Source organism: Anguilla anguilla, chromosome 6, assembly GCF_013347855.1.
Source record: "Anguilla anguilla isolate fAngAng1 chromosome 6, fAngAng1.pri, whole genome shotgun sequence".
Classification (NCBI taxonomy): Eukaryota; Metazoa; Chordata; class Actinopteri; order Anguilliformes; family Anguillidae; genus Anguilla; species Anguilla anguilla.
In genome coordinates, this window is record NC_049206.1 from 19,693,280 (window position 1) to 19,714,600 (window position 21,321).

The following is a 21,321-nucleotide window of genomic DNA, read 5'->3' on the forward strand; positions in this document are numbered from 1 at the left end:
AAACTTAACAATTTGCTGTTTGTATAAAATAAAATTCTATTTTAATTGTGACTGAATTCGACAGGGTAAAAGATCATTTATAACATCTATTTATTCTCAGCATAGTTCGTTTTACTGGTTTATAAAACTGAAAACGAGATGGTAGAGAATGCACCATGATCATAGGCCTATAAGGTCTGTGGCAAACATAATTGTTTTTACCGATCTTAAGAACAGTCGGACTTTTTGGGTCTGAGCATTTGGCATAGCCTACTTTTATTTTACATAATGGATTAGGCTACTTGTTCATCTCATGCCATTGATCTACGTTTACATTTTTGGTGAAATATAGGATAGGAATATGTATGTTGAATGTAATTTTCGCGTTCAGTTTAAGCAGGAATTTGTTACGAAGTACGACAAAAGATGTGATATGTATAAAGGGCTATATTCCGTAGTCTAATAGGGAAAAAATTCAAAGAACAGTTATTTTCATTTTAAGTTTTAATACTGTACAAAATGTAACCAAAATGTTTATAAACTCAACATAAAATTTAAAAAGACATTTATCCATAAATATCGATAAGTGTGATACCAGCCTTTTACATGCGAGGAATATGGAAATTTGTGCTGCACATCTATTTTCTTTTTTTTTTTTTTTTTTTTTACTTTTCCAAGGCAATGAACAGATAATTTTGGAAAATGACAGATAGTTCGTATATTGGCTACTATACATATATATCACCTTTTACATAAACAGAGTGACACGGAGTTTCAGGCTTTTACTATACGATTTATCGACATGACATTTGATAACAACAATTTACTGTACTCAGACTAGACTGCGAGACGAAATGTTTCCACTGTATACAAAATCACATTAACACTAATAGTCGGTTAATTCGACGCGTAACCATACAGGGTAATTCACATTTGGTACACATTAACCGTAACATTCTTGTCAATCAAGACTATTAACCGCATATTTCTTCACAACATTTTCAGTTTCCATAAATTTGGGGACCACATTTTTCACAAAATCCCTTAAACTGTGATATATCTATTTACAAAATTACATATTACATATGAAACAAGTAAATCTTTATATACAAACAGGCCGCAACTCGCAAATAGCATGCAATTTGAGATATCCTGTGTACAGTCTTTCAAGACCCTAACTCGGGCGTCGGACGTTTTATCATATTGCTCAAGCCTCAACCTTTGAAAAACAGCCGTTTACCAAAGAACTTTGGGTTCCACGTGTTTCAGTCCGTGCTTACTGTGTAGCTTTTGTGGTCTTTGAGTCCGAGCAGTCCTAACTCTGCAGTCGTAAAAATATTTTAGACGTACCATTCGTTAAAATTTGACGACAGCGCGCTGTGATGACTGGTCGCGTGATGCACTGTTGAGGACGCTGGAGATATAGCGCTGCTGCTTTGGTTCTCTGCGGATGGAGATACAATTGTTGGAGGCGTGGATGATTCGTACCCTGAACTGGCTGCTGGAGAGGGTTGTGACCCTGATGAAGACGATTCGTGAACCTAAAACATAAATACAATTACAGGTAAGTATTTTTCTCAACGAATTTTGTTGAATATCCTATGAGTTTTAAAACAATCAGTAATCTCCAAAGTGCAAGTTACTCAGACATTCAGCTGCAATGTTTTAAACAATGGATACACATAACCAGAGCCACATATTATAATAAATGCTATTTTATTGCAAACTTATAATTACACGTTTCTATGCTTAAAATACATAGAATATGACAAAAAGAACCAATGAATGCTCCACCCCTTTCACACACACACACACACACACACACACACACACACACATTAAAGTTTACCTTCATGTGTTTTCTGAGGGAACTGGGATGTGTGTAAGATTTGTCACACATTTTGCAGAGATAGGGTTTGTCAGACGTGTGGACGTGCATATGTTTCTTACGATCACTGCTGTTCGCAAACCGCCTGTCACAACCTTCAAACTCGCATTTAAATGGTTTTTCGCCTGTCACAAAAACAAATAACAAAGTTTCAATAAGTTCTATAAAATATAAAAGCAAGCAGTATTAAAACATAACATGTTTTTGCAAAACGTGTATATGGAAGCCAAATATTATTTCAATTTCGTGCTAGATCAATTTTTTTATTTTTCAGATTTTTTTGTATCTATTAATTTTACAATGGAAAAAATCCCAGGTTTTGTTATATTTTTTTCATAACAGAAAATGCACCTACTCTATAAAGCTAATACCATATTTGAATAAATCATTATTCGTTTACAGAAATACGGTTTACAACTGCATATGGTTAATATCACAAAACAATTCAATAGAGTACATAAAAACACGTTGATGTCCCATGAGAGAGAAACGTATGGAGACGTGCAGAATTCTTACCAGTGTGAGTTCTTTTGTGGATTTTTAGATTTTCTGATCTTGCGAATACTTTGCCACAGCCGGGAAATGGGCATGGGAACGGCTTCTCGCCCGTGTGCACTCTGATATGATTAACTAGCTTGTATTTAGCTTTAAATGGCTTGCCTTCCCGGGGACATTCTTCCCAAAAGCAGATGTGATTTGACTGTTCTGGGCCCCCAACATGCTCAACAGTGAGGTGAGTCACGAGCTCGTGCATGGTGCTGAAAGTTTTGTTACAAGACTTTTTGGGATTCGACAGCTGGTCCGGTTCAATCCACTTACAGATAAGCTCTTGTTTAATCGGTTGCCTCATGTATCGAAAAAAGGCCCCAGCCCCGTGGTGTGCAGCCATATTCATATTCATAGCACCATAACCGTGCAACTGTGTCGATGCATAGTGCTCAGACCTGGGACTCGTCACCTGCCCATACTGTTCTGCTCTGCCGTACATGTCCCCGGTAAACCCCAGACGCATCTGACTATTTACAACGTTCGGAGACCCATGTGTGGCTGCCTGCTCGTGCAGTCCCGGGAATAGAAGGTGTCCGGTGGCATCTGAGTGTCCATGAGCCCCTGCGAAAGTTCCTGCCGCTGAGGCAAAAAGACTGTGTTGTGCGCTTGCTGCGTCACCGAATCCCCGATTTCGGAACAGAAAGTCCCTGGTGGAGTTGAACGCTGCAGTTGAGTAGGAGCTTACATGAGCAGGGTGGTGGTGATGCCCCAAAGCGGCCGCTGCGTAGCTCGGAGTCTGCGAAGAGAAAGCTGTTTGTCCAGAACCAAGTTCGTGAGTACCATGGTTGATTTTGAAAGCTCCCATCCCGTCAGCAAACGGATTTAACCCCAACCCAACTTCTCTATCGGTGACTTCGCCTGTTGAATGATGTCTGGAGGAACCGAACGTAGTTACTCCTATGGCAGGATACTGTGGCCCTGCGTCAAGGAGCATCGTAAGTCTGCAGTAGCAACTGCAAGAAAAATATGAACGCACGCGCAAATCTCTGCTTTCGCTTTGAGGGTTGTGCGTCTTAATCAGATACGCTCACACCCACCTCTACGTTTACTTTTTATTTTTCAGAGCTAGATTTTTTCGCTTTTATTCAACCGTTGGCCAGAATCACGCAATGCAACGTCTTCTGTAGTTTTTCGTCCTGTGGAGAAACTTTCACCTCCTCAGCCGGGCGGTGAGTCCGAGACTGATAGTTGCAATCATTCCTGCAGATAAATGAATTGAAAACACAACACCGGCCCCCTAGATGAATGGGAAATAGGGGAGGTGTCACGTGAGTCCCTGCCTGGTCTCCTATTCGAGGAAGCCGTTTTCTCCTTACTCTCACACTCCAGCCAAGAACAGTTCACGATCTTCTAGCTCCGCATCGATTGGCTCATGATCAATCTTAGATATTGCAAGGTAGTTGATTGTGATTTTGGCTAGTGTAGGATGACGACGAAGAGTTAAGATAAGAAATATACATTAGGTCGTAGAAATAAAGGAGTTTAAAATAAATTATCTTGCACGTTTTGGAAACGGCATTACACAGTCGGTATTGTTTTTTTATTTTTATGTTGATTAATTTCGGAACATGTTTATGATGAAAGTAAGCCGTTGAATTTATGTCAGACGTTTTCGGTGTTTTGTTGTGTGGGCAAGTATGGCCAATTCACCCCCTATTCTGAGAAAGTCTGGTTCTGGGGTACAGTGACATTCTTTGGTACATGATAAATGACCACTCTGGTGCGACATCTGAATAGAAAATTGTTCATTTAAAATTCACAATTCACATGTCAAACTGATTGGAATTCTTTCACACGCGGAGCTACAATTGGACTAAAGGGCAACTGGTGTCTTTGTTGTCGGGAGAGTCTTTTGGTCTCTAGAGAAAATTCAGTTAACTTAAGGTGCGTGAACAAAAAGAGGAAAAGTGGCAGCTGAGATATTTTACAAGAAGTGAACCAAAATGTGATTTCCAGAGATCACAGGATAGAGAAATAAATGAATCAACAAACGGATTGCACATAGCCCATTACGTTATTGTAGCTTGTGACAAATAGTAAACATTCCACAAGAAAGCGTCAGTATTTTATAAGATATGCTTCACCCATGCAGAGAGAAAATTTTCGGATTTCCTCATTTCTTTGTAGAAAACGTGACGCCCCGCTCCACGCAGGACGTGTTAGGCAATAGTGACATACATGCTATGTAGAAAATTACAATAATTGCTACAAAATTGATATGATCCACTTGTACAATGTATCATATAGCCTACATTCCTGATTTACCGCCGCTAGTTGCAGTGCGGAAATGAAACGTATTGTACAATATTTTTCAATATAATTTTAGCTTTCCCATGGCATTGGGACTGATCCAAACGTGCAGTTGGGCGTGCCACAGAGGCACATTGTTGCAATGCTACAATAGAGTACAGCATACCAAGAGGCAATATTGCGCTATCGGATTCACGCTGGATCGTTGTATTACGATTACAAATCACAATAATGACACCTTCTCACCATCATTTTAAATCGTCAGTTTACTAGACAAGTTCCGTTCATTGGTCTGCCCAATTTTCTTTTCTTTCCAATGCTCATTTTTGTTCACTAATGTAGCAGCACAATTGCCAGTATAAAAACGTGTGGGCAGTGGAAGTTGGAGCATGTGGAATTTGCAGCACTCACAGCGGGAAATGGAGGCTGCCGAGTTCAAAGCCGCGTGCCCCTACGTGACACACCAGCCATTAAAATATCTTCCCGACCGCACGTTTCTACCCTAACATACCCCAAACTGATTTCAGAAAGTCGGGCAGAAAAGAAGAAATGAGCGCTGGCTGTAGTAGGCTATTGTATATGCATAGATTGTACACAAGCGTAGGCCTATAACACCGGGAAAAAAGCTCAGAAGACCCTCCAACAGGTGGGGAAGGTGGAGAACGGTAAGACTGAAAACATATTGACGTGAATGTATTATTATAACCAATAATGTCTCCTTGCAGAGTTTCTAGAAACGATTCGAATATATTTTCCCCTCTTACCATGAATGTATTGTCTAGCAATCCCGCATGAGTATTTGGAATCAAAGGAGATAAAAAGTCAACTGATATCGCGAGTCTGATATAATAGCTACTTATTTTGGTAGAAGCGAGAGCTACGAGGGGGGAAGTAAAAGCGTGTTACATTTAGGCCTATATTAAATTACATTAGTATTTGTACATGCATTGACTACTCGTAATGCTCTTTTTTCTCATAACGAGTAGGCTATATACGCGAATAGGCTATTTCCCAAATTTGCGAGAACCCAGTGATCAATTTTGGTTTTTATAAAATTTGACAATGTAAGTTGTTTTCAGACTCCACACATTTAATTCCTCAAATGATTCTCGGTCCTGTAAATCATATTTATTATTGATTTTAAGTTAGACCCTTGACACTAGACAGAAGACAACTTCATTATATTTGGTGGAATGGGTAGCCTGCAGCACCGTATCGTATATGGGCATACAGGATTTGCAGACAGTTCTTGCGCCAGTAGGCTACCTTTTTAATTATAATGTGATAGATGCCACCTTGCGAGAATGTCACGACATGATAGAATTGTTTATATCAGATCATAGTTCTCTTTTCAGTTGTGCGTAGTGCCGCAAGTTTGAACCAAAGCAACAAAAGGACCAATATTATAGGCTGCTCCAGTGATGTATAAACTGAGAGCGCTGGTGCGACCGCAGCGGAGTGTGCAGATAACATTTTCAGGATTAGACAGATTTCAAACGATGTTTGCATATTTATGGCGGGTTTGACACGATGTTGGCACCAAGTACTTTCCTCTGGTCAGTTGCCATTGGGAAAGAGGGACAACGTTAATTTACATAACTGCTACTTAATGCAGGTAAAACAGTGAAGACAAAAGAGTGAACGTATTTACGAAGCTCTGCAATCCCATACGGCCTACAATTATGTATTTCGGGAGGCAGCCTTGAAATTCAAACAATATGTTCTTAGAAGTATAACAGGGGATGATTTCTGAAAAGAAACATAATGATAAAACACTCGGTAAGTTTGACCTGTTGAGATAAATTCCATGTAAATGTATATGTCAATGTAGTATATTTATATTTATTTATATTTGTATTTATTATATTGTACATGTTGTAAACGTTGTATATAATGTATTTTCTTTTAAAAAACTTTTATTTATTTATTTTTGAAGGAGGGGGGGGGGGGGGGGCTGTGGTTGGTATGAAACGAAAATCTTATGGAGTACAGACACAAAATTACCAGGCGCCCAAGAAAATAATAATAATAACAATATTAATATTATTAATAATAATAATAATAATAATAATAATATTAATAATAATAATAATAATAATAATAATAAGAAGAAGAAGAAGAAGAAGAAGAAGAAGAAGAAGAATAAGAAAAGAAGACTAAAATAATGCATGTTCAAAAATGTACTTAATACACCCAGAATAAAGGGGTTACAAAGTTTATTGTAACGGAACAGTGAGTGCACCATTGACCACCAGGTAGTAAAATATTTGCGTGACATGCTTTCAGAGGGATTTGCAGTTTGTAATGCACTCACATTATATACACATTGTTTATTTATGGAGAACAAACCACCAAGTGAACGCTTATATATTTAATATTTAATATAATTTGGGTAGGTTGTCATATACTTGCACCTGATACCGGATGATTTGATTGAAGTTAGATGATATGGGATCCTTAGGTAAGCACAACTTATGCGTCTTTGCAAGTTCCACACCAAGTTTCCAAGATTTCAGTCTCGAGGTTTAGTGTTAAATTTAATTCTTGTACATTCAAATGTGAATTCTATTTAATCCAATTTTCATGGTAATAGTATGCATATGGAATTATATTTCTATGTACTTAAAGTTGTTACGGCTAATGCAACTGCAAATAACCACCCCCCCCCCCCCCCAAAAAAAAAAAAAAAAAAAAACATACATAAACACACAGCTAGCTATAAGACACCTTTCAAAAATTTTACATTTAAATGTAGGCGTGTTGATGATGGTGCTTTGTAAGACGTAGTAATTACCTAGACTCAATAGTGCTTTCTAACGTCCAAAACATTATTTGGACGATATTGTCTTTGGAAATGTAACCTTTATCTGAAATACAATTAGAAATATATATACACTCAATATAAAATTTAATTTTTTTTCGCCTGTTCACAAAACATATCAGTAGTGAAGCAGTTTCTTTAGAAACATTCTTACTAGAGGTATGATTAGCTAAAAGTGTGCTTACATGTCATACCAATTGCGCAAATCCACAGTTGGCTACATAAAATTTATCACACAAAAGGGATGTTATGTTGTGTTAACCATTTAGTTCATGAATATTTGTTTGACTTCAAAGAAGCATACTTCTGTATCTATTCTGATTTGTCTTCTCGCCTTGCTAACTCCTCCTCTCACTCCTTCGGAAGACACCTCCCCTTGTGTTTTGGTAGACTGATTTTGAAAGAACTCATGGACCGAGTTCGACGTAGCCCACGGACAAAATTACTGCGGATCATAACAAGAGATTCAGACCAAAATTCTCTACTATAATAGTGAACGGTACACTCGCGAACATAGGAAAAAAGCACGACGAAATAAAAAGTAAATAAAAAATCGCTGCGCAGCGGAGGGGCGTTGGGGGGGGGAGGGGGTCGGGGGGCTGGACACATATCTGTGCCTGCTAAGTTTTCGGTATGCATTTGTCCTGTGAATCCCACGCATCCGTCCGTTTCTCTATTCAAAAGTACAGCTCGCTTTTCTTTCAAAACGTTTGCAAAGTAAACATATTTAACTGGAAATATTTAATGTAGGCTACGGTTGATAGCATTCCATTATGATTTAATGAAAAAAAGAAATACACAAGATTACAAGAATACAAGACTATGTAGCTCACTTTTTCACATAGTAAAACGTCCGTCCAGTACACACACACACACACACACATATGTATATACTTCTGAGTTGTTCATTCTCTTTTTATCCGTTCTTTCTGTCTCTCTCTCGTACAAAATGGATTGCCGTTCATCAAACTAACGGTTCTTAAACAGCTTTACAAAGACAGCTTTGTTACATGAAGAAAACGTTTGGAGGATAATACCCTTAAAAGTATCATACCCTTTGCATAACAACAACAACAGAAAAAAACGCATTTCTTGTGTTGCCTGGGGCTTGGCGCAGGCGCTTTGGAGCCTTGCTGTCACTGAAACATTTTTCTTCACATTGGAAACTGTCACAAGTGACGTCAATCATTGTGCGCTGACCAATTAGAAAGCTCCGTGATTGTTTAGCTCCACGGGCTGCAGAGCCGACCATGAATCTCTATTCAGTTTCTCAAAGCGTCCTGCTGTTGCCTCTTAAACGAATGGGATCCCACGTAGGCAGCGAGATAGAATCAAAACTTTAAAAAAGTTTTTTTTGACATATTTTATTGCGATTAAAATAGATTTGTCATCATCATCATCATTATTATTTTGCCTGCTGTCAAGTTGCTCTAAAATTAGGAGTAATGAGCGTGGATGCTTTAGGAAACCCAATGGCGGAGCCTGCGTTTTCTAAGCGGAGCACGGCGCTGAGATTAGTTGACTTGGCGGGGGCTCACCACCACCTCCATCATCACCACCATACCCCTCAGAGCGTGACAGGCTTCCCGGCGTTCAGCAGCCATCCACACTCAATGGGTCACGCGCACCCTGGAGATATTACTGCAGAACCCCGCCTGGGGCCGAGTCCATTCGGCCCAGAACACATGGGGCACTCCGCGGCCCTCAAAATCAGCCCAGCCCATCATTATCCTCACCACCATCACCACCACAATCATCATATGACAGGCCACAGTGAAGTGGTCTCCAGTCAAACGGAAGCTTTCGGCCCAGTGCAGGCAGCGGCAGTCCCTTACTCCATGTCTCACTCGGCCCAGGCGCTGTCTGCGGGTAGAGATTTCCTAATACGAAGGGATTTGGCTGCTCCAGCTATGCCCGGTCTGATTGACCAGTCCTCTGGTGCAGTTTCTCATCACGGAATATTTGTCTCAACAACAGGTAGCTATCCTGGACACTATGGTCATCACGCCGAAGCTGGAAACCATGCCCTCTTCTCTGGCCTTCATCATGAACAGCCATCTAACGGAGCTCCAGGTGGCCAAGCCTTGAATGGACAAATACGGTTGGGAATACCTGGAGAAATGTACGTTAGGTCTGATCACATGAGTCAAATGGCAGGCTCCAGGACTGATGCATTTTCCGCCTCACCTTTGCACGGCTACAGCGGCGTGAATATGAGTATGAATCTCAGCGCTCACCACCCAGGACCTGGTGCCTTCTTCCGCTACATGAGACAGCCGATCAAGCAAGAACTTATCTGCAAGTGGCTTGATCCTGAGCAAGCCGGGAAAAAACTTTGCTCTAAAACTTACAGTACAATGCACGAGCTGGTTACGCATGTTACGGTGGAGCATGTCGGAGGACCGGAGCAGGGAAATCACGTCTGCTTTTGGGAAGAATGTCCCCGAGAAGGGAAACCCTTTAAAGCAAAGTACAAACTAGTTAATCATATCAGAGTGCACACGGGCGAGAAGCCGTTCCCATGCCCATTTCCTGGTTGTGGGAAAGTATTCGCAAGATCTGAAAATCTAAAAATCCACAAAAGGACACACACAGGTCAGTGTTTTTTTTTAAATTAACCTTAATACAGTCTTTTAATGACATTGGGTTTATAACCAAGTGTTTTTCCAAGACCTCTGTTAATTCAATGATATCGGTCAATTTAAAGTTAACTCGGATCCAAACGCTCTTGTGATAATAATAATAATAATAATAATAATAATAATAGGAATCGAGTGCATTAAATTCCTTATGAAAAAAAAATAATAATAAAGGAAAACATGATTTTCCAGGCCCAATATGCCTATGTGTTTTCGTGCTTTAAATGCATTCTTTAAATCACTGTGCATTGTTTACCCAAAAGTTCGTCACCTGTAAAAAGATGTTTTGTCATGGCTAAATCTTAAAACATGCAAAAACTTAGTGCATTTATGTCTGGTGAACAATCAGCCAGAACTACTCTTACAAAGTGTTGGACATGGAAACTAGCAGGTTTCTTCAGAAGGGGGGACATTTTTGAGTTAACGAAGATCACCTTTGTTGTGGGGAGCTATTGTTTTAAGAGTAGAAATTAACATTTGCCTTAGCAACCATCAGAAAGCATTGTTTAGTCGACTGAACGAATTTATTTTCCTTGTCATCTGCAGTCTGTAAATTAAGCGTGTTTGGGGTACACGAAGTGGCGGATAAGGCCTAGCTGCTTCTATCTTGCGGGAGAATACACCAGAAAGAAATTATATGACATCAGTTACTTTACTTTCTGCTTCTACCTTAGTCTAGTCAATTTTATATGTCCAAATTATAACTGGCCGGCTCTTTATTCGTTTTCATTTCCCGCAGGTGATTGTTACGAGTTCGAGTTGCCATGTGACTAATCGCCATTTATTTGTGTAAGTCAAATGAATGTGTCCTAGGTCAGACATATTCCCCTCTGTATTTTCCTTATAGTTCATACTTGGAATGAAAAAAAGAACAGTTCGAACGATATAGCCTAATGTAATATGTTGGCACAATCTTTTTAAAGCATCTCGAAAGTCAGGAAAAGCTAAAAAATAATTTAAGCACTAGGTGATAGTATAATTTAGCGTATCATTACGGGGTTGTAGCCCTGATTGAGAAAGTTTAATTTGTTATGTGAACGCAGGTGTAGCGTATTAAAATTAATATACAAAAATAGCATATAGATTAGCACAGAATGCAGCGGGGGAGTTAAAATGATCTATTCAAATATATTCTTCATGACATGTAGCCACTACGGTATTATCATACAACTGCTCTGAAATGAGAAAAACTAAAATTGAAAAAATATGAACTGTCGTAGGCTACTACGTTTGGCCTGCTCGTGCAAAAAAAAAATGTCTGTTTCTCTCATCAGTGACGTAGTGTTATAGTGAATTCCATCAAAATGCTGGTTATAAATAATATGCTTTCGAGTAAACTCTATCTTTTTTAAGATTATGGCAACACCTTTCTTTTAGTTCATTATGCCATCTACTCTTTTTTTCTTTTAAAATGAAAACAAAAGGCTTCAGGTCATTGTAGTTACCTAAAATGTTTCTTAGCTCACAGGGATATGAAAACACATTTTGGTTCTCGGTACGCTTAGTGCACAACACAATTGCGGTGTTTATGGATAAACGAATCCCAGGGGTTTCCTGCTTACAGCTTGCTTGTAGTACACTAATAACCTTGATTGGCTGTCTCAACACAACATAAGGTCACCGCGCAAGTTCAATTAGACAGCAACGTTCAAAATTTTCATCTCTGCGCAGTCTAAATGTTAGCACTGGGAATATCTCCGAGGCTCATCAGTAGCGAGTAAAGGACATGGATAGGTATTGCCTATGAAAATAGCAAATACAACGTTGGTATGCTATATTTTGCTTCCACTATGATCATGTGACGTACATCTGGGGGATCCAATGTAGAATCAAGAAATGTTTGAATGAATATACATGATAAGCAGAAAGACTGAAATATGATTTACTTAGCTGTACAATGCAATAGATCTATTGTCCAAATGAGCCATTGTTATACCGGAACATATACATCGACAAATAATCAATAACAGGCTACATTTGAGTTTTTGTAGGAAAAAAATCCTGTGACACAATAGTTCAAGGCCAAGTAACAGATTTGGGGCACTGGGTTCTAAAGAAGTTTAATTAAAAGCATGAACAGCTCCTTTTAGGAGCGGCCTGTCAAATAATTCCTCTTGATCTGGGAATTTTAATTAGCATTAAATTAAAGCTGAATTATAAACGGTTTTATGATACTTAGTTATGTGGCTTATTCTAAATAAAAGTTGACAGCCGTTGTATGGCTGTCAATGTGGAATTAACTATATTCAAATGCATAGTCCTGTTTTACGTCTCCTTTTCTCTCCTTCTCTCTTACAGGTGAAAAGCCCTTTAAATGTGAATTTGAAGGATGCGATAGACGCTTTGCTAACAGCAGTGACCGAAAGAAGCACTCCCACGTGCACACGAGCGATAAGCCGTACAACTGCAAAATGAGAGGCTGTGATAAGTCGTACACGCACCCAAGCTCCTTGAGAAAGCATATGAAAGTACACTGCAAGTCTCCGCCTCCAAGTTCGGGCTACGAATCTTCGACTCCGTCGCTCGTTTCCCCCTCTTCGGACTCGGGTCGCGAGCCAGTGTCATCCACTCACTCAGACCCTCTCTCGTCTAACCAAGCTGCCAATTTAAGCGAGTGGTATGTTTGTCACAGTTCAGGGGCAAGTGGCACACAGACCCCTCCCAGCAGCTCGTCTTCACCTGACCCAGCAGATGGGCCTCCTTACATAAACTCCGAGCCAGGAGACACATTCTGACCGAAACTCCTGCAGATGACCAACATTGTTCACAAAATCCGTTCAAAATCTGACATTTAATACCAGCCAGTAAAAATGGGCGAATGCGTTGCTCTTTGCACCAGCAAACAAACAAATATTGAAAATTGTTGTTTAAAAAAAAAAAAAAAAAAAACTAAGGCCAGTTTTACACGCTCTAATCAAGATGGGCGATCATTTATTATTTTTTAGGAACTTAGGATATATATAAAACGTGTTTTGCTGAAGTTTATGTAAATTATGTTTTGTTTTTGGTTTTCAATAATTTATTTTTTTAAATGGACATGGACATTTTTGTATTATTGAACCAAAGTGTTTAAGAGAACGTGTATATTTGTAAATGGTGAAGTTTTTCTGGTCAAGTGATAACAGCAATTTTGTAAAATCTTTTAAGTCTTTTGAGGAAATATTTTTTATTGTTTCGTACTGATTCGTATAAAAACAGTAATTGAAAAAATATAACAATTTAACGTAGGCCTTCATATTAAATTATTGTCTGTATGCTGTCAGTTGGCATGCCAACAGCTACATTTTAGTGACATTTTTGTTGTTGTGCTGTTGAGGTATTTCTATATTTGGCGTTTCGTTCATTTTTGTTGAAACTATCTGGATCAAAGTGAGCATTGTGTTTTAGCACATTGGTTACGAATTTGATATTTTAGAGCAATGTGAATCGAGATTTTTTTCTTCTCGAACGGTATACCAAATGCCTTGTACTTGTCAGTATTTGGAAATAAATTGTATATTATAGTGATGTTATTCAAAACTTTCAAGCTCCGTCTGGTAAAATAATCTGCTTTGTTTTGTCATGATCCATTTATTGCTTGATTTATTCGCACATTTTCAGTTTGATAACATATGAGCGTAAGCATAGGCCAACCATCTTAAGACAACTAATTTAATGGATACGAGCAGGACAAGTACGGGTTCCTCCGAGCGTTCTCAAAAAGGTCAGGACAGATGCCCTACCCAACATATATGACATATATGACATATATGACATACTAGGGAAATAGCGTCTTTTTAACCTACTTTAGCTGACTGACTAGATTTTTTCTACTATGTAATGGTGTTAATGTTTCTGTCAGTTGTCATTATAAGAATCCCAGAGGAGTGTAAGCATGACACCAAAGCAAACTGCGGTAGAAGTCAACCGTGGGTCATGAGGAAGGCAGAGAGATGTCAAAGCTCATGTCAAGAGATTATTCTGTATAAAGATCTGTGACGATAACGGCGTTTTCTATCAGAAGTACAACTTGGCATTGGGTAGGCTTCTGGCAAAGGGATATGCAGCAAATATCATTAATATAAAAATTGACATTACTATTATTACCACTACTACTTATAATAATATTAATAATTAAAACAATGATAATAAGAAGAACAATAGTACTAATTAAAATAATAATAGGCATATATATTTTTTACAATATTTAATTTTCCTCACACGCCGTTTATTTTCGGGGTAATCTGTGGCGACGGATGAAAAGATAAAATTTTCTCATCCAAACTTCAAAGCTTTTATTACACAAAGAACGTTTTCACAACGGTGGATCTTCATGGTGAGTTAGGACTTTTATGGTTGCAGGCCAGTCAAATCCAAGTAATGTGGGTCTGAATGTGAAGACGCGGCTGATTTTGCTGTTCTTGAATAATAGTTTGTACCCATGGGCAATCTGTTGTAAATATATGTTTTGTTTGACGTTGACTCAGTGATTTTCAATTAATAGCAAGTAAACAAGGACAACGGAGACAACAAAAGAAGCTCGCGCAAATACGTCATTGTCCCACATAATAATGCGATGTCATTGCGTAAAGGAGTCGCATGAATTGAAGCGTCAGTAACTTTTGTTTGTTCTTTCTATCGGGATCAGAGGAGGCCTTGAGAGCTGACAGAAACTTTGAAAAGCCACGGAAATGCTTTTTAAGTAAAGAAAGAAGGCTCCAGAAAAAAATCGGAATGTTCACATGGACTGATATGGGGGTTGAAAAGTATTTAAACGTTTTATGGTGTTTCAGCACGCCACGCTGCGCTGGCTGTGGCAAAGGGGAGTGCAACAGCAATCAGTTTAATAACATGAGCACATATTTAAATCCAAGTGCAGTATAATTTCCAACAATATTATCTATATATTGGTAACGGATTCATACAAGCAGGATGCATGCATGCATAAATTTTTTCTTAAGAATGTATACTGCCAAACAGTGCAATGCCACCTTATTTGGAATTATATGGGACTCATATATATGGTGACGTGATGGTGCGTTGATACAGACTTTGTGGTGAGAGAGTTTATAGTTCGTATTTAGTAACTGTCTTGTTGTTTATTTTACCCAAGTACTCTAATGAATGGAGAGAAAATAAACACGGTGGAAAATAAAGAGTTGATCCCTCTTTAGCGCTAACTCTCTTGGGTTAACAGAAAGGATGGGTCGGTCTCAGTTTAATCGACAAGTCTTTGAAGTGAGAGATATCTGAAGGATTCTTTCCTGTCGTCTAAACGACGCTGATGACACGGAAAGAGTTCTTTGTCACCATTTGTTCTCCTCTTCTGCTTTGAGACCGTCTTTTATTCGGAACCGTTACCGTTCAAACGAAATAGAAGACAAAAGTTCAGGCAATATTTAAAGAACACAACATGGTATACATTAAAGACTTAGCATTTAAAATATGTAGAACTCGGTAAAATTAAACAGCAGCACTGTGATCAAATGGAGGCTACTGCATATTAGCTGCCAGTTCAAATAAATACAGTCTATTTAAAATTAAAATAAGTTACACGGTGCACTTCGACTTAGCCTATATCCTATCTACAAATTTCGACCCTTCTCGCTTTGAAACCACAAATAAGACAGAAGCATATAAAGCATTTATGAATTGCATTCTGTGTGATTAAATAAATGTGATCCCACCGAAGAAAAAAAATAAAAATTAGCATTATTTCTTAGACTACCAAATGAACTGCCATGTCCACTGAAGAATGGCAAGGTGTCACAGCCCGGAAGTTTGCAGTGGCCGAATGTATGTAAACAAGTTCATTGCCGCTCCAGCCTGGTGAGGATATCAGTGTTCACTATAGTCAACAAAAGCGGGAAGGACCCCCTGTAAAACATGTTGAGAGACGTGTGGCCATCATTAGTGGCTCCTTTATTGACGCAGGCTTTCCTTTTTTATCTTTTGACAAAGCGTTTAGTTTGGATTCCTCCCCTGTTGGTTCCCATCATCGGCCACATCACTACTTCTTGAGAGCATTAATTAACGTCTATTCATCGATAAACCACTGACAGCTCTATGTGGACAGCGATGCCTTTAAACAATTTGTCGCACAGGAAAGAAAAAAGACAGATTTGGTGTGTATTCCATTTTTCAGTTTGGCTCTCTCTCTCTCTCTCTCTCTCTCTCTATCTCTCTCTCTCACACTCTCTCTCTCTTTCTCTCCCCCTCTCTCTCTCTCTATCTCTCTCGCTCGGTCACTCGCTCGCTCTCTGGCTCTCTCCTTTCACTTTTTCTCTCAGTCGCTCGCATGCCCGCTCGCACGCACGCACATTTTAATCATTATTGTGTTCGCGACCATTCCGTTTTCAGAGATGCATCTGGATTTGCTATAAAAATTAATAAGCCATGCACGCGCCCGCCACGCTACTGATACGCATCTTACCGTTGTCAGTTCCGCACATCTTAATCAGCATTCCAACAAGAGAGCCATTTCCTGGGGAAACGTTAAAATTGTAACATTTTTCAGAAAGCTGGTACCTTCAGAGTTTATAAAATGAAATGCGAAGACGTTAGAATGGAGTGTTGATATGCGTATCTCTACGAAACGCACAGAAGGTGAACGTTTACCCCCTAATTAAACATTCCTTTCATTCTAATAACAGATTTCCATTAGGGGATTACTTCAGTTATTCGACAATAGGATATTGATCAGTTTTGCCATTATGATTCCTCCAGCGTTATTATTGAACACTTAGATTGTATTCGAAGTATAAAATATCGTGTCATTGTAAAAGATGGGAAGCGATGATCCTATTTACAGTTTGCTTTATTTAACAAGACTTTCTAAATGAGAGATTAGCAGATTCAGGGAAAAGCATGTCCCATTCAGGATTCCAGTAACCTATTGTATTTCTGGAATCAGTAGGCCTACACAAAAATAAAAAATAAAATAATAGTAAAAGAAATCACCTAGCCGCTGCTACCCAAGTATTATAACATTTTATTAAGAAGTGTGAAGTGTAAAAGTAATTGAAACGCATATTCCCAGCAGATTGGCTGGTAATCCAAAGCATTACTGTAGTTTTAGTTTGAAAGCCTTAAAAAGGCGATGACATTAAATTAAGTCGCCGATTATGGAATTTCCAGTAATTAAAATAAATAATCTGCTCGCATAGGAGAACGAGTTCCATGTGGATTCCATTTTCGAACACACACACACACGCACGGACGCACACAGACACGCACGCACGCACGTACGCAAAAATGAAGACGAGAAAGGAACATGCATGATTATCAGCAGCAAAGGTACACCTAAACATAGTGCAACATGGGGTTAGCTGGGGCTAAGGATGATGGGTCGGGATAAGATATAGATTCGTATTAGTGTTTTGAGGCATGAAAGCAATTATTGGAATTTTTCCATTATAGGGACGAATGTGAATATCGCGATCAGGATTTCGGGGACCGCCTGCTGTATTAACTGAGGCGGTATCTGATTTTGTAAATATCTTTACATCACGGTTCACCTTCAACATGTAGGCCTTTGTACTCTGGTGAAGATGGGGGATGACGGGGGCTTCACATGGGTCTACAGAATGGTCTGTCAGTGTTATATTTTAAAACGCCGAGGCCTATAACACGCGTGTATTGGTTTTTCCAAATAAGTAACTGATACACGCTCTTGCTGCAACCTGCCTTGATATTGGGTGATTAAGCAAGTGATTTGTATTGAATTAGAATCAAGATATGTAACTTATGTGCGCTTGGAGTCTAATAAGTACGCTGGACCACAAAGAAGTCTTGGCCATATTTCTTAAAATAGTTTCACAGTGAGCATAACCGCTTCAGTGTCTATCGCTAATTTGAATAAAACGCTTAAACCTTAATACATTTTTTCAGCAAAATATATGTCAATGCACTCAACATTTCAAGGCGCTAAATTATTTTGCTTTCATCGATGAACGAAAATCAGTCCCCATAGTTATAAAGGCTGAACACTAATCTCCAACAACCTTTCCATAATATGGTGGAATGTGCCACACTGCTTCACACCTGCAATTTGAATGGAAACTTCCTTTCAATTTAAGACACGCTTGGTGCCTTTGACTCCCAAAGCACTCCAATGAATTAAAGGAGTGTACTGCACTTATTTCGCCATCCGCTTTGATCCTCGCTTTTCTTTATTTGTTATCGTTTGCAGCAAGCGCGGTCCATGTGGAATTTGAATATGTATCATATTAGCTAAGATGTTAATTGACACTATCATTACACTTGTTCAATACACATTTAATTTATGTCCATTCTGTCACTGAATTAACATTGTTATCTCTTGAGATAAACATAATTAAAAAAAAATCTTTCCACATTACAGGGAAACATGTTGGTATGACAACGATTTAGTCAAACGGCAAAAAAGTTAATTCTGTCCTTTTTAGGAAAAAACTTTTTTGGGTCAAAATTTTTGTTTCGCCTATTAACACAAATAAATGCTGGAATTAATGAATTCTTGTCTCAAATATATAATTCACAGCTGTAAATTAAGAACAGAGCTGTGCCCTTAGGTGCAATAACCTAGTGGATTCAGAAACCTATACATTACACCTTCACCTTTATGGTGAAAGAAAGTGGGCCTATTTGCAGAGATAAATTAAATAAGTAAAAGACAAGTGAAATACATTTTAAAAACTGAAGGAAATAAACATTTGTTCTCCAAGTTAGCAAAGCGATTGACTGTCCCAAACCGCCAGACACAGAACATTGTTTTAATTTAATGTAGCCTACAGCAACCACGGGGGTCTATCAGTGAAATGGATTACAATTGCTACAGACAAAACTAACGAAATTATGAAAACGGCCACACTTCTACACAACATTAATATGGAAGAGGGTCTGTCTTAATCTAATAAAATCTACTGTGTCTCCAATAAAATTGCACTCAGGATAAATTGCACATGAGATCCATCACTTCTGTTGCAGCAAAGCTTAGTGTAAAGGATCATATATTTGCACCCTCAAATGGAAGCTGTTCAGATTTATATACGAGGGTCGTACATCACTGCGAACAAATTATTATGAATTGGTAAACGTGCCCTTGAGCGAATAACTCTTCGCCATTATTTGTCATCCTTTGGCTCATCTCTCTACCATTTAATAATCTGAGGCACATTCGGGAAACGCAGGCGAAACATAAAAATAATAACACAACATCAAGTGTTCTAGGCTTTGGGAATTCAAATGCGCACCAAGGTCATATCTGACACAATTTTTATGAGAAAGGAAATCCGTTCCAGACAAAGTCGTTCTCCGCTGAAATGTATACACTTTGTTCACGTGGCATAATTTAAAGCTTTATGAAGACAACAGATAGGCCGCAGAAATCCCGGAAGTAACCGGAGTGTATATCAACCAACATGAAATGACAGCTGAGTGAATCTGATAAGATATAGCCGCGTTTTTTGAAAAATACATGCAAAAATAAATAAATAAATAGTATGGACGATGTCACAGACCTTTGTAAATTTCCAGAAAGTTTCGAAAACTATCCAGACACCCTGGATTGTTATCAGTAATCTACCCACTGCAGCCAGACAAGAGGGTGGGGTGGACCAAGATATTTCCATAAATAGTGGTGAAGTTATTAGTATATGGGTTAATAAATACGTATCATTCGACGGGGCCGCAGTGCTGTTGTTTATAGGCTTTCCAATCACGCTGATGTTGCTTCTGTATTCAGACCTCTGTTAACTTTATAGCATAACAGAAAATCCTCAGGCAGTCACGTGGCACACAGGGACACATGAGGGACACAATGATGATGGTTGCTGCTGATGATATTATTATTATTATTATTATTATTATTATTGATAATTTATGTTGCCATTTTACGGCATTTAATAACATTTTAATGGCTAAGGAATTTTAAAAATACAAATCCAAGGCTTTCGTGGATTTTAGTTGTATGGCAAATGCATTTCTTTCTACAGCATCAGGTTTACTATGTTTGCTGAACAACGCTGAGACTAATTATCGCAGGGACAGCCTAGGCTGGATATTTCCGAAAAAAGCAGGGGAAATGTCTTAAGACAAATGCATTTCTCATCTAGAACGATTATGCCCTACAATAAAGCATTAAAACAGTTACAGATAAAAAAATAAAAAATAAAAACTAATGACGTGTTTTAATCAATCACCTCAGGTTACATGTAAACGTTTGCAGCTCAGACAGCAACATATTGCATGTATACCAAAGGCAATCTTGAAAGAAAACAATCTACACATTTTGCACAGTCTAGTTTATTTTAAGACTATATCCGTGTACATTGTGAAGAACACATGTTAAAGTCATAGGCTATTGCAGTATATAATGTTACACCATATATTACAGGAAGATGAAAAGTGGTTTGATTGAAACTCCCTGCTCGCCATACTTTCATCCACATATAGGTCAACCATATAGTTTTAAGCGGAAAGTGTGGGTGCTGACATGTAGCCTATAGACTCCGGCAAAATGAAGGCCAAGTTTGATAAAAGATATAGGATGGGTTTCAATAAATATTTTCTTAACAGTTTGACAATTCAAGAGGCCAGTTTCCTTCAAAACACAGTTTGGCAAGTTGAATATTAAACAAAACGAACCAAAAACATTTTGTGAAGAAAAAAGAAAACATTTGCTTTTTTTTGGTCAATGAAAATTAAAGCGTTGATTGAATCCAGGCGATAATTCGAGTGTTGTTACTTGCAGCAAGACTCCACTTCCTGAAATGTCAAGGAAATACATGATGACATGTTTATATACTTTCTAATATTTGTTGAACAATCAAAATATAAATTCATGAAATATGTGTGCGCTCCACAGAGATCATATTAATGAAGTCATTTACGCTTTTATGATGTCAGAGTCTTAGTTACGTCTAATGCCATTCGCTCCTTCAGATCCCCATGAGGGTTTATTAGATTTGTTCCAGTCGCTTCCCAGCTGTGAATGCAGAATCACCTTATGTAGGTGTTCTCCGGAATATACGGCCCAGTTCCTTCTTTAAACGAAAGTATTCATATTTTATACCCTTTGATCCGTCTGGGGTACACATATAGTAATTTTTCACGACTTACATCTATTGCGTGACACCCCATGGTCGTCTTACCCTGTAGGCTAATAGCAACTTCGAGAAAATTTGGTAAGATCTGCAGACTGATCGTTTAAGTGTTCATAATCGAAAGAGTAATGA

General features: G+C 38.5%; 2 protein-coding genes and 1 long non-coding RNA gene across 4 annotated transcripts in view; 2 read left to right on the plus strand and 1 right to left on the minus strand.

Annotated features, from left to right (window-relative positions):
* Nucleotides 1-595: 595 nt before the first annotated feature.
* LOC118230339 (zinc finger protein ZIC 1-like) lies at nt 596-3,625 on the minus strand. Its single transcript, XM_035423240.1, has 3 exons — nt 2,384-3,625; nt 1,829-1,992; nt 596-1,520 (listed from the first exon to the last, which is right to left on the minus strand). Exons 1-3 carry the CDS (start codon nt 3,348-3,350, stop codon nt 1,320-1,322), a joined length of 1,332 nt encoding a protein of 443 aa, XP_035279131.1. The 5' UTR covers nt 3,351-3,625; the 3' UTR covers nt 596-1,319.
* Nucleotides 3,626-3,709: 84 nt separating this feature from the next.
* LOC118230340 overlaps nt 3,710-21,321 on the plus strand; it is a 35,725-nt gene continuing 18,113 nt past the window's right edge. The window contains exon 1 of the long non-coding RNA XR_004765830.1: nt 3,710-5,331. This is a non-coding gene — a long non-coding RNA (uncharacterized LOC118230340). The remainder of the gene's footprint in view (nt 5,332-21,321) is intronic.
* On the plus strand, nt 5,400-15,261 carry LOC118230338 (zinc finger protein ZIC 4-like). Of its 2 annotated transcripts, XM_035423239.1 has the most exons (3): nt 5,400-6,445; nt 9,465-10,082; nt 12,425-15,261. In XM_035423239.1, exons 1-3 carry the CDS (start codon nt 6,409-6,411, stop codon nt 12,859-12,861), a joined length of 1,092 nt encoding a protein of 363 aa, XP_035279130.1. In that variant the 5' UTR covers nt 5,400-6,408; the 3' UTR covers nt 12,862-15,261. The 2 variants fall into 2 exon arrangements, with proteins under 2 accessions (XP_035279130.1, XP_035279129.1); XM_035423238.1 differs by lacking the exon at nt 5,400-6,445 and having other exon boundaries at nt 8,093-10,082.

Coding starts and splice junctions, on each gene's coding strand:
- LOC118230339 (XM_035423240.1), bottom strand. CDS start 3,350: ATGCTCCTTGACGCAGGGCCACAGTATCCTGCCATAGGAGTAACTACG. Junction 1,993..2,383: donor CCACAAAAGAACTCACACTG/GTAAGAATTCTG, acceptor TTTTTGTGACAG/GCGAAAAACCATTTAAATGC. Junction 1,521..1,828: donor CCCTCAGAAAACACATGAAG/GTAAACTTTAAT, acceptor TTTATGTTTTAG/GTTCACGAATCGTCTTCATC.
- LOC118230338 (XM_035423238.1), top strand. CDS start 8,933: ATGAGCGTGGATGCTTTAGGAAACCCAATGGCGGAGCCTGCGTTTTCT. Junction 10,083..12,424: donor CCACAAAAGGACACACACAG/GTCAGTGTTTTT, acceptor TCTCTCTTACAG/GTGAAAAGCCCTTTAAATGT.